A 14,357-nucleotide genomic window follows, 5' to 3' on the forward strand; every position below is an offset into this window, starting at 1 on the left:
GGATTTTGGAGGATGATTGGAAACATAGTGACCTTTTGATTCTGAAACCTTACTTGAAATTATTCATTAATATGATGAGTTTATGTAAATAGGGATGCATAAATGATAGGCATTAATAATTCGTGCATATGTCTGATGTGTTCGGATCAATGACTTGACCACAAAGAGCATAGTTGCCGAAATAACAAAGGTGAAAAGCTCAATGGTGACAACTATGAAATTTGGCACATGAAAGTCCAATATGTGCTGGAAAAGCAAGAAGCACTAGAAGCTCTTGATCATATTATGGAAGATCTTGAGGATGCTATGTGCCACCTTGAGCTAATAGAGGACCGTCTAACGGCATTTGAGTCAAAAGTAGACATTTACAATGCTGGTTCTAGCTCAGAAAGGGTTTTGAGCTCTAAGTGCAAGCGTATTGATTCGTTCAATATGTGGGATTGCAAAGGATTAAGTCCTTGTTGCAAGAAATCAAAAGTTAACCAACACAAGAGAGGAAAACGTCCTCAAGTGAAGAAAATGTCAAGGGTGAAGTGTTACAATTGTGACCGGAAGGGTCACTATGCTCACAATTGTCGTGAGCCAAAGAAGGTAAACACCCCTTGTACTATTCAGAACTTTACTTATGTGTCGAGTTCTGTATTCTCGACTAAGTCTAATCCTTTGTGGACTGTAGATTCAGGAGCGACGGACCATGTAGCGAAGGATAGAGGATCCTTCGTGGAATTCCGACGAGTACCAACTGGAACTAAGTGGATCTATGTGGGAAACAACTCCAGAGCTGAAGTGAAAGGAATTGGCACATGCCAACTCAATATGCGTGGTGGACGCACTTTGTTCCTTCATGATGTGCTGTATGCTCCGGAGATTCGTCGGAATTTAGTGTCTGTATTAGTGTTGGTTAAATTAGGTTTTAATATGAACTTCCATAATAGAGGTATAGATTTGTGTTTAGATACAAACTACTATGGTTGTGGTCACTTACTGAATGGTTTTATTGTACTAAATGTTGACTGTGATGATGTCAATATGTTATTCCCTTGTTTCACGTCTTCTACCTTATATGATAATGATGTGAATATGGTGGCATGCTAGACTTGGTCATATGGGCCAACAACATATGAATAGACTAGCCAAAGAGGGCTTGTTGGGCAATATTGAATAAGTCGATTTGTCCATATGAAAGCATTGCCTATAAGGGAAAACGACAAGGAAACCATTTGGAAAAGGTAAAAGAGCTAACGTTCCTCTGCATTTAATCCTTTATGACGTTTGTGGTTCAATGAATGTGAGAGAAAGGCATGGGACTGTTTACTTCATCACTTTTAATAGATGATTATATTCGATTCGGATGTGTCTATTTGATTTCTCATAAATCTGAAGCATAAGTTGTTTCAAAAGGTTTATGAACTTGGTTGAAAATCAATTAGACAAGAAAATAAAAGTATTTAGATCCGATCGAGGTCGATAATATTTATCGATGAGTTCAGAAAATTATGTGATGAAAAAGGAATAGAAAGACAGTTGTCTATTCCATATACTCCTCAACAAAATGGTGTTGCGAGAGAAGAAACAGAACCCTACCGGAAATGGTTAGGTCCATGATGGCGCATGCTAACTTACCCATTACCTTTTGGAGTGATGCTTTGTTAACTGCTGCCTATATACTTAACCATGTGCCTTCCAAATCAGTTACTTCCACTCCATATGAGTTATGGACAGGTAGAAAACCGGACTTAAGTTTTCTTAAGCCATGGGGTTGTGCTGCCTACACACATGAGTCCTCTCACAAGTTTGGAAAATTGGGTCCCAGAGGAAAGAAGAGTATTTTCATAAGATACTCGAACACTCAAAAGGGTATGTGTTCATAGGTGAGCAGGAAAGTGGGAGTATAATTGAGTTTGAATCACGAGATGTCACATTCTTAGAGGATGAATTTTCTAAGAAGGGCGAAATAGGGGAAGATTGTTCCCTATTTGAAACCTTGGATCAAGATAATGACCTTAGTGGACTTCGTCCAAGTGGGAGTAATATGAGAAGTGATGAATTAAATTCAACTCATTCTCAATTACAACCACGTGATGAGACGACATCATCATTACCTAATCCAAGTGGGAGCATGATGGGGGATGATGTACAAAGTGTACAATCTCCCATACGGCGAACAAGTCGCCAAAGTATTCCCCGTCGACGTTTTGACATTGAAGGGGAAACTTTTATGGTTGCTCCACAAGATGAGGATGAGCCAAGAAATATTAATGAGGCTCGAATTGCCCTAGTAAGGAAAAATGGATTAATGCAATGGAAGAGGAAATGGAGTCAATGAAATCAAACCAAGTCTGGGAACCGGTTGATTCGCAAAAGGACGCAGAGCTATTGGGAACAAATGGGTTCTCAAAATAAAGCGAAAGGCTGATGGCTCGATTGAAAGGCATAAGGCTCGCCTTGTGGCGAAGGGGTATAATCAACGAAGGAATTGATTATGAAGATACGTTTTCCCCTGTAGTGAGATTTACCTCAATTCGCATTATTCTGGCAATAGTGGCTAGTCTGGATCTTGAATTACATCAAATGGATGTAAATACTGCTTTCCTCAATGGAGAATTAGAGGAAGAGATATATATGGAACAACCTGTTGGTTTCATAGTGAAAGGCCAAGAAGAAAAAGTATGTCGACTTTTGAGGTCGATATATGGTCTTAAGCAATCATCAAGACAATGGTATATACGTTTTCATAATGCCATAATGGCATATGATTTTACGATGATTGATGAGGATCATTGTGTATATATCAAAAGATCCAAGGATCAATTTGTGATCATATCATTATATGTTGATGATATACTAATTGCTGGAAGCAATATGGAGTTTGTTAAGACTGTCAAGAGTTGGTTGTCTTCCAACTTTGAGATGAAGGATATGGGTGAGGCTGCATACATTCTTGGAGTTAAGATTTCAAGAGATCGTTCGAAGAGATCGTTGTCTCTTTCGCAAGAAACTTATATAAACAAAGTTCTAGAACGGTTTCGTATGCAAGATTGTAAACCCATAGACACTCCTATTGCAAAAGGTGAAGGATTGAGCCATAAATTATTTCCAAGGACTCCACAAGAGAAGGAACAAATGAAATATGTTCCTTATGCTAGTGTTGTAAAGAGCTTGATGTATGCTATGATGTGTACAAGACCTGACATATGTTATGTAGTTGGAATGGTGAGTAGATACCAATCCAATCCAGGTCAAGCACGTTGGAAAGCCGTTAAGAGAATACTGAGGTATCTAAAGTGGACTGCTGATTATACGTTGAGTTATTATGGAAAGGATCTGCGACTCTAAGGCTATTCTGATATTGATTGGGGAGGAGATTTAAATGTAAGGAAATCTACCTCTAGGTTTGTTCTCTTACCGAATAATGGCACCATGTGTTGGAGCAAGAAGAAACAAAAGTGTATAGCCTTGTCCACGATGAAAACTGAGTTCGTGGCATTATCGGCAACGGTACAAGAAGGAGTTTGGCTTAAGAGATTTTTGGATCATTTAGGTGTTAATGAGAAAACTGCAAATCCATTGTTGGTTAACTGTGATAGCCAAGCAGCTATAGCGTACACCAAAGACCCAAAGTATCATGGCAAGACCAAACATATAGATATCAAGTATAACTTTGTGAAAGATATGGTTGCACGAAAGGATGTGAACTTACAGTACATATCTACGCATAGAATGGTAGCAGATCCTATGACAAAGCCAATACCTAGAGATGTGTTTTGTGGTCATGTAAAATCTCTAGGATTGCGTAGAGTCGATGTACCGAATTGTAATTTCCCCGAGTTGTTCACATTTATGAACTAGTGTTGTTTCATTATTAATGCCTATGAATCTTTGTTTGATCTTTATGCATCTCAATACTCGGTGTATTATTTTAAGTTGAGTAAGTATGTCGGACAGATAAAAGATTAGCCCACTCACACGGGTAATCGCCTCTATTTACTGTGTGATGAATAGAGATAAGACTGTTTTTAAGCTTATTATCTAGGTGATAATCGAGAGCTCAAGCTTAAAACACGTATGTCGCCTTAACTGAGTGTTAAGATGAGGACATAATACTTACTATGTCCGAAAGTAAAATACCCCACATATTTTACTTTATCTGTCTATGATGCCAGATGTGAGTTCTGATGAATTTTGTGATTGAGTAGATATGTGAACTCAAGTTAGACATTAGGTATGTCTGAACTATCATCTGTACGGTATTGAAAAGTGCAGACATACGCTCCATGGGAAAGGAGTTAATACCGTAATACGTATTTCATACTACGTATGCATGAGACGACCAATAAGAGTGGGAAAAGTTTGATCTCAACTTTTATGACGTGTGAGACTCTTGAGGAAAAGAGTTCCTCAATTTTTTGTCCCCTCGGACTCTTACTTATTCTCAAGATTTCTATTTAGTATTTGCTATCTTAGGGTGTTGCCAATGGTCATGAGATGATTCGATCTAATGGGGCATTTCTAGAAAAGCAAGCTGGACTGAAATTGAGAGTTTGAAGGAAAGAGGAAGATCGATTTTTGGAGAATCACATTGTGGTTTTGTATTCACCGGTCGACCAATTATGACTGTCTTTGTGATAATTATAATTGTGAATACAATATATATATATATATATATATATATATATATATATATATCATGTTTAAAAGAGATCAAGGGAGATATAAATGTAATCGATCGATCTAGGGTACTGCATACTAAATCTACTCGGAGTGTGACGCCCATTATGAGCTGCTATATATTCCTAACAGATGTATAGCAACGAGCTCTCAAAGTATGCTGGTCGCACGGATTATTCACCAGTATGAATGTTGAAGAGAGGTAAAGAGAATCCTGTTCGGCCCACCATGTGCGAGTGGGAGATGAAAGCTTTATTAGATGGGCTTAAGGCCCGTCTGCCCATGCTGAGCCCAGAAAGCCCGGTCCATGGGAATAGGGCCCGTGGAAAGAAGGGGGTATAAAAGGGAGGAGAGAGAGAGAGAAGACGTTGGTTGAAATCAGAATTCACATTTTCTCTCTCCCGCGCGTATTCTCAAGAACAGTAACGCATACGGCTTGTTCTTCCTCCCTTCAAGGCTTCATCAGATCGAATTGCTCAGTTTCTCTTCCTCCATCAACGTCGGTGTTTAATCTGTGGCTAAAAGGTACGCTTGAATCCGTGGTGTGCTTTAGGATTGGTGATGCGTGTTGTTTTTCCCAGACTTCGTCTTCCGCATCGATTTAGGGGTTCGATTCGGTGTCGAATCCGTATTATGGGGATCAGTCATTCCCAACAGATATAACAATCGAGAAAGGGAATATGGAACAGACATTTAAGGTGGCACTTGAGGGGGCATGGCACTCTCAAGTTAGGTTCGGATTCCACCTTGGATGCCCACCCCAACGACAAGATCGCCATCATCATCACCATCACCATCGACATCGTTTCCTTGAGATTATTGGAGCTCGTGTTTTGCTCTCTCCCCCCGAAGAACACTCTAATTTTCTTCTTATGAAGCCGAAGAAGGTTCCCCAACGCAATAAGTTTGCACATGAGTTTGAATACATACATACATATATTATGTATATTTTCAACTCTCGAAAAGCGGAGTCAGTTATGGCCTTCATTTATGACTAACAATTACGTCCTCCCTCGGTGTTATTGGAAGACTGTTTTGAATGGAAAGTAGCGTTGAATAAGTAGATTACGGATACAACTATAATTTAAAAAATTACCATTAAAGTCATAAATCTATTATATTTTTGTTAATTCAATCATAAACTTTTTAATTATAACAATTAAATCCTAAACATTTTCACGATTTATCAATTGAATACATTCAATTAATTTTGGCTGAAAATCGTTGATGCAAACTGCTAGCCATCCTACATCAAATAGTCGGTGCTGACATGGATGATTTTTTTCTTTTAATTTATTTACTTTTATTTCTTTCTTTCTTTCTTTCTTTCTTTCTCGTGGTGGCTGGTGAGGGTTGTTAGGCCCTCACCTATCGTAAGCGAGAGATTGCGTGGTCTCGTCCAAATCTAGGCAAGGCCAGCCTTGCCCACGGCCATCGATTCCTCTCAACTCCTCCTCGACGTCAACATCGTTAGCATTTGCTTCTCATTTCCCTAATTGTACCTTTTTGCATTTACTGAGTGACTAGGTTTCAGGTGTTCGTGAAGCCACTTTCACTCACCCTTCTTTGTTTTTAGCAGAGATCAATCAGTAGTGTCAAGGAGCTCATGGTTGTGGTCACAGACAAAAAGGGCTCGGCGAGGGTATCCCAACTGTCGGTTGCATGCAAGGCTAAGGCCACCCTCACTGACTGCGGGCAAGGCCAGGTGAGGTTAGTGAAGCCTTCACCAGCAGTTGGTGAGGGCCACAACTTAGTGATCCTCACTCGCTACAGTAAAATAAATAATAAATAATAATAAATAATTTAAAATTGACATGTCAACGCCAAATGGTGTCATGTAGAATGGCCAACGTCCACATTAGCGATTTCTATCCATAATTAATCAAATGAACTCAATTAGTAAAATGCAAAAAGATTTATGATTTAATTGACATAATTAGAAGGTTTATTACTAAATTGACAAAAATACAATAAATTTAAAACTTTTTTGTAATTTTCCTACTATGGTTAGAGCTCATAAGATAAAAGGTTTAGTAGATATGTGCTAGCCCAATATCAGGTCATGTTGCAATGCTTGCCATGTGAGAATTTACATAGGGTCTTGAATATTAGGGGCAATTTTTTATTTTTTTTATGTGGAAATAAAAGGACAATACATTTGCCACATCTCATCGTTTCAACAGGAGGTCCATACATGTAGGTCCAAGCCTACTTAACTTTTTGCTATCTTATGACTGCAAATCACATATTTATGCACAGAATAGTAAACATAAAAAAAAATTCTCATAATAGTGAAGCAACGGTTGAGTATAGGGGTGAGTAGGTTCTAGGGTGATTATTATATCTGTTCTTCTGGAAACCACCAAGCACGGCGGAGTTCAATTTTGAAACAATACTTTGATATACAATATAGTTTGTTAATTGTCCTTTATGAAAATGACAAATAAAATAGGTCATCCCTTCACAGTGTTGAGCTAGCATTGACGATGGTGGCCCACTTTCTGTTTTCTTCTCTTGCATGATTACCTAGTGGCACGTCATGCATCTTGCTGTTTTTGACCCACCGGAGTTATCTCTATAAGCCAAAAGAGCAATAATTTCGTGCATTTAATGAAGGAGCTATCTCTATGGGTGATGTTGCTAATTTTTACGGAGAGTTTGTAGAATTGGTCGATATATAATGCAAATAAAAGCTTGTAAGTTAACAGTACAGTTGGTTGATTGTAATTGTTGGTAAGCAACACCGACAAGTGATGATAAATCAAAACTAATTAATAAATGAATGAATGAAAAGCTGATAAATTACACAAGTAAAAATGTCGATAAATTCATATAATGTAAATAAACTTAAGGTATTATTAAGAAAGAAAATTAAAAGTTAATAAACAATTAAAAAAGTTGATAAATTGGAAGAAAACAAAAGACCATCGGTCAATAACTCAACTTAGGATTGGTAATACATATAGAGTGATCAATTTCAAGGTGTGAACCAACCCACCCTAGAACCTGGATTCAACCAAGTAGGATCAATTCCTAACATGTGGAACTAGACACCGATCTTGTCCACTTGAGAACTGGCACTGTCTCTTTTTTTGTTTTTTGGAAGCTATAATTATCATTTTTTAATTTAAGTTTGCTTATTCTTTTTGTAGATAATGAAAATTCTTGTATTGGAATTTGATAATCTGAGACTTTTTTTTTTTTTTTTTGCTAAGTATAAATAATTTCCTTTTTAATATGAAACTTAGCATGAGTTCCTTATCTTGTTGTAAAAAAAAAAAAAAACAACAACAACAAAAAAAACAAAGGTTTAGTTTAATCCAAGTTTTAATCATGATTTTGGAGTTTCGCTTTGGATCCGAGCAGAAATTTTACAATGCATATTGCCTCTGCCTTGAATGCAGCTTGAGTTCTAGAAGAGAAACAAAATTGAAAAAAGAAAAGATAAACGATGCATACCAATTCAATCTGACCCTGCACAAGGAATCAGGAATCGGACTTGTTATTTTAAGTTCCAACTCTTGTGATTTGGCAACTAGCCAGAGTCGGCTGGACTTGTTCTCGGGTTGGACGGGACAAGCTCACCCCTAAATCTAGAACTAATTATGATAATTTAATCAGGAGAAGATTGATAAAACTACTCAAACAAAGATTAGTAAGTTCAAGTAAGAGTTGGTAAGTAGTTGAAGGTGTTGGTAAAAAATAGTCATTTCATAATAATGTCGATATATTATCAATAAGTTACCGAAAAATCAAGTGAAGTTTTCTTTTCATATTTAACAACTTTTTTTAAATAATCTATCAGCATGGAAAAAAAAAAGACCTTACTTTTTGAAAGGCACGTTAGAATCGTCTATCTTAACCCCAGGGTGGAAGTAAAGCTAATAAAAACATGGCCACAAAGTAGTGTAATTTTTCTCTTGGAATCGCCTTTAAGAATCGTCTGTCTTGCCACTCTGATGTTGAAATGAAAAGTGCCTAATTTATTGTGACATAAAAAGCACCGAGCAATAAGATGCTCAAAAAGCCTTGAACACGCTAATTATTACGACATTCGAAACCATCATTACAGTTCGCGACAGCAATTTTCAAAAGGGTGACTCTTCTTTTTTTTTTTTTTCAATACTTCAGTGGGCTCAAGAACCTTTCACGTTTATTTTTCTTTAGATCTTCAGCTGACTTCTAGGATTTTGTGGGAGACTTCTCGCAATCGTTATAGCATGAATCCAAACAGTCTTTAATTTTCTCAGCATCTGCGGACATCAAAATGGCTAGTTATTTGAAAAGTCGGGAACAATGTACAACAGATTGCCATGAAAATTGTTGTTTGGGGGGGAAGGGAGGGAGCAGACAATCGCGATCGGGTAGGGCAAAGCGGTGGGTAGGCAGGTGATGTTAAAAAGTGGAGTCAGGGCTATTGTCTACCAATTTTATTGGTCAAAAAAGTGCCAAAAGAGTGGCTAAAGCTATTGAGAATGACAAATACACGGGTCGGTAGTTCTTTGGCTGCAGAATAATCCATATGGCTCCTGGTAAGTGAATTTACCAAACTAGCCTTCCTACTATATTGTTCCAGAGAATAATATGGCAAATAGCTTCTTTTACGATATCATACAACGTCCAACTTGACTCGAGCATCTAATCCATCAAGCAAGATAACGGCCCTCTTTAAGTTCAACAATTTGTTTTAGCCTACCATGACCTCATTAGGAGAGCGACATCAACTCCCGACAAGTTTGTGCATGGGAGATCAACCTCGCCTTCAAAACTCCTAAGTAATATAATACTTTTATCTTCGAACTCCTAACACCAATCGTCTTGACATCACTCTCATGAATTAATTGAGTTCATCCTCTCTACATCCTCACTCTTTACTCAATAACCCCAAGTTTTACTCCCAAGAGTCCACGAGTACGAGAGAATCATGGATTATGACACAAGAATGACCAAATCGAGTCTTGAGAGACAGAAAAATTGACTAGACAGAATGGCCAATGACATAAACAAATACATTGAAAGAAGAAGTTATTGACCGGACTAACGTGTATCCTCAATCCTTACTCGAAAGCCCTAAACCTAAAAAAAAAAAAAAATTGGACAATTTTCCCGTGCGTTGTCATTGATTTGGGAAAAAAAAATGATGTGCGAAGATCAACTCGATTGCATTTTACACTGAGAAATAATGTAGTGCCAACAACATTGACTAGTGCCGGCAAATCGAATACCTGAATGGCGTTTGAAGCACACAGAGTTCCTGCAACGGAGATCGCAGCTACTGAGGGCCTCGGCGGGCGTTTTCTTCCGGCAGCTAGGCGGGATGCATTGGTCGAGGCAAAGGGGCGGTTTGATGGTGACTGCGCAAGTGGCTTTGCAGATTCCGATCAATGCTTTGCACTTGAGAGGCGTAGCCTCGGTGACCCTCGGTGCCTGGGGGCATGAAGGAAAACTTGCAATCTTGGCCTAGTTTCAATTTTTATTTTTATTTTTTATCGGTGATTGTTTAAGTAAGACAAGTTTTCTTCCGTATTTTCCCAATAAAGTTAGTTAATGAGGTCAGGAAATCATTAATAGGCAAGACAGGAAATAACTTACCTTTTTTTTTGGTCGGCATGTAAATGTTTTCTATACAGTTCTACGAGCATATCAAAGAATAAAACCAGCTAGGAAACGTTTGGATAGAGTTTTATTTTTTTACGTTTGACTTAGGTTAGATATTCATACGGATGCATCTTGATTTTTCTTTAACCGAAACATCACAAATTTCACAATATATAAACCTTAACACATAGATTAAACATTTAATTTTTCTTTTCTTTTTCTTTTTAATTTGAATAGTATTGTAAGCCTTTGGCGAAAAAGTAAGTTGTTTTTACATTTTAAAATAGCCCAAACAAACACGAGACGGTTCCTTTTTCTGTCCTTTATTTTTTAAAAGGGAGTTCCATTTTGTCTTGATGCCCGGACGAGCGCGACTTTTGTAAGAACAGAATTGATTTGTTATCTCCTCATATTTCGAGCAATTGTTGTTAGTAGTGCATATATTTATTATATAACATCTTAAAAGTTCCTTGTATTATTTCTTAAATAAGTTTCCTGCGTCAGAAATTGAGATACATTTATTTAGGCTCCAAAATCACATTTGACAAAAACCGTTTGTCCCCTCGACGGAATTCCCGACTCCATCACTGTTTACTCAAGTGATCAAGTACATTCATACAGAAATGAAGTCAAATGACCACATCTGTGCAATTACGTGGTTGACTGTAGCTGAACGAATTTGTGCATTTCGCTAATTAAGTCGTGCATTGACCGTGTCTTGGCAGTTTTCAGCCAGACAAAACAAAATTATCGAAAACATCTCTCTACTTTATGCTTTCTTTCTGTTATTGGCAATGTAGAGCAAGGACCAAAGCAGCCATAGATGAATGTATGGAGGAAGTGCTTATTTATGGATCATAGTCAACAAAATTGACTGATTTTGTTAGATGTTTTAACAGTTTTGAAATATTTGAAAGTAACGTTTTTTTATTGAAATTATGACTGCCATGGAAGTCATTTATTCTAAAACGTATTTGTAACTATTTTTAATTCAATGCAAGAATTGACGATGGAAAATGGATTTCTCTTATTTACCTACAAATTGCTACTCCGAATATAATTGAAAAGTGATATTCATATCTAAAGAGGAATTCTTTTTTTCTTCAAGTATCTTTTCTTTTTTTGCTACTCTTTTTATTCTATTATTCCATGCGAAGTAAATAAGAAGGTCTATTGTATTTTGGGAAAATGGCCCCTAAAAACTATTGCATTGAATTCTATACTCCAAGAAGCAGAATTATCCTTAAGACAGTATCTGCACACATCAAACAATTCATCTTATTTTCTCATTTTTTTCCAAAAATTTTCCATCAATACTTATTTTTTATATTATCTAATATTTTTCCTACAGATTCTTGATTTGTACCGCTTGGCAGTCTTCAGCCAAGCAAAAACTAAGTTATCAAAATACATCTCTCTAGTCTATCCTTTCTTTTTGTTATTAGCAACGTAGAGAAAATACCAAAGCAGCCATAGATGAATATATGAAGTAATTATTTATGGATCATAGTCATCAAAATTGATTGACCCTTGATTCGTTTCATGCAAGTTGATCGATTATGTATTTATTAGGTTAATCTATAATTTTCTAAATTGCAAATGAGTCTATCAATTTGTATAGTTCCTTATTCTACGATGTAATTTTAGTTAATTAACATATAAGAATGTTTGATTTCTGTCTCAATAATATTTATATGTTAGTAAAATGCAGGTAGCAATATCTTCATATGCGTAGAAGTCATAATATATACTCGAAATCAGTATACCTTTGTCATAGATGGTGGTTCTTCCTTGATTATATTTTATGAGATTCCTTCCTTAAGATATGTATTAAGTAATTAGCGGAATTTTATGTTTTGACTCACTCTTAATTTGCGGTTCACAAATGTAAAATTTTAGTTCACGTTACATATCTGGATTTCATCGTTAAAATTTTGAAAAAGACCGATAAAACTAACAGCCTTTGAACTCTAATTTTATTCCACATATCTTTAATTCAAATACAAAAGAACATATCTGCTTCAATTGTTTTTCTGGTTCTTCATAGTCGAAATTGAGGCAATATTGTAAGATTTTGTGCAACTATCAGAACATGCATCCGCACATCTTGACGCATTGTCGGCATCTGCATGAAAGCAGAAAAGCAAGATTTAGAGGGCAACAATTAAAGCAAAATGCAAAATCAAGTTTCTCATGAAACGTATAGTAATTTAACTTGCACATGGTATTCCGAATTACATAGTTCTGTTGCGGTCAAATCTAAAATATAATGGAAAGTGGAATAATCAGAAAATCATGACAAAGAAGGTATAACAAAAAATGGACCACTAAAGAGAGATCTTCTGAACAAAATTCAAAGAATATTGACAGTGAGACTAGGATTTAAGGAGGGTTTCTGTAGTCCCTAAAATAGTTTGCAGCCGTCCCTCAAAAGCTTCAATCCTCCCTCTTGACTCTCGAGGGATGGGCATCCCGTCCCTCGTAGAAACTTCTAACGACAAGATGCTTGTCTCTTCATGTTAGGGTGTGGTTCATATTCCATATTAATAAGGAAGTACAGGAGTTCTGGTTCCTGGCAAGCAAGAAGGGGTGAGGGGCTGCTCGGCAAGGGTCCTAGGGGGCAACGCCCCACGACACCAAAAAGCTTTTGTAGTTTAGGCCTGTATTTTATTGGTAGTTTGAATTTGGACTCATAGATAGCTACACTATCACTTATATAATTGAGCCTTGTAATGGAGAGATTAGAGGTGCTGATTTTAATAGAATCTTCTGCTGAATTTAGCATAAGAGTAAACTAGGATAAACCTTATGTCTTAATTTTTCTTTCTCGCATTTACTCTCTACTTTGTTGTGTTTATGCACCAAACCTAAATATCCCCGGTAGCAAGCCAGGACGGCCTTTCATGGCATGCCAACCGATGACGTCTTGCGAAGAGATTTTAGCCATCGCTAATAATTATAAGGGGTATGATTCGACGTCTTTAAGACACGATTGACCATCACCAAAACAAGTAAGTTTAATATCTGGTCTAAGTTTTGTGAAAAACAACATGAAGTAACGCTTACAAAGGCAATATTGCTGCCATAGCTTAAATTGGGGTGTCGATTTCTTGAATTTTTCTAGATTTCTACCCAGATACATGCCTTTTCATACAGCTGCCGATATTTTTCATTGAAGCATACAACAAAACACTTGCAGTCAAAAGGCTTCAATTAATTCGTGATGGATTTTGCTAGGATTTGGAAGAGAACCCATCTCTTAAAGAGTCATAATCTTGCTTTGTTTCATACGTCATGGAGATATATAAAATGAAATGTTTTTTAGAGTGAGAAAGAGAAGGGGGGAGGGGGGGTGTTGGGGTTTGAGAACTGTGCACGTACCAGCATCACTCCCGAAGCCAGAACACGTAGAGATCACGCAACCAAGCCTGCAATAGCCGACGCCTTCCGGGATCGGGCGTCGGCAGTTGTTCGCAATACATTTCAAAATACAACCTTTCCTGTGCTCCACAAAACTACATTCAAGCCTGCACAGCAACTTGCACAACTCATAGTTGGAGGATTGCACCCTTGGAACCCACAGCATCAATACCACCATTATCATCACCGTCGGCATCGCTTTCTCCGAGCTTTTGAAACTCATATTTCTTGGCATTTTTTTCGGATTTTGTGACTGCTCTCCAAGTTTTGAAAGACACAAAGAAGCCCTAGACGCGAGAGGATTGTAGAAATGGGTCTGTTGGTTCTCGACAATGGAAGACTATATATCTAGAAAATGAAAAATGAAAAGTTTGAATCATTAACGGCCTTCTCATTTAAGAGCATCGATTCCTTTTCCTGAGAAGATACTGAGATTTGACCAAGGGTGACGCTAAAATAAATACACTTATTATAAGATCATATGTGTCTGTGTACATATAATCCACATAATGAAATCACTTCACAACACAAGGAAAAGTGGGGTTGTTTCCACCCGTAATGTTATTAAAACATCTTTTATCGTGCAAAGGTCAAACAACTCTTCAGCCCTTTTCTCTTCTCTTTCGACATGCTAGCACCCTTGCAGTAACGCTTGTCTCTCTCGCTCGAGT

At 37.2% G+C, this 14,357-nt stretch overlaps 1 protein-coding gene across 1 annotated transcript; it reads right to left on the minus strand.

Moving 5' to 3' along the window:
* Positions 1-12,287: 12,287 nt before the first annotated feature.
* On the minus strand, positions 12,288-13,882 carry LOC120294937 (thionin-like protein 2). Its single transcript, XM_039316034.1, has 2 exons — positions 13,648-13,882; positions 12,288-12,391 (listed from the first exon to the last, which is right to left on the minus strand). The coding sequence occupies exons 1-2, from the start codon at positions 13,880-13,882 to the stop codon at positions 12,288-12,290; spliced, it is 339 nt and encodes a 112-aa protein (XP_039171968.1).
* Positions 13,883-14,357: the final 475 nt, after the last annotated feature.

This window comes from Eucalyptus grandis, chromosome 6 (assembly GCF_016545825.1).
Source record: "Eucalyptus grandis isolate ANBG69807.140 chromosome 6, ASM1654582v1, whole genome shotgun sequence".
Taxonomy (NCBI): Eukaryota; Viridiplantae; Streptophyta; class Magnoliopsida; order Myrtales; family Myrtaceae; genus Eucalyptus; species Eucalyptus grandis.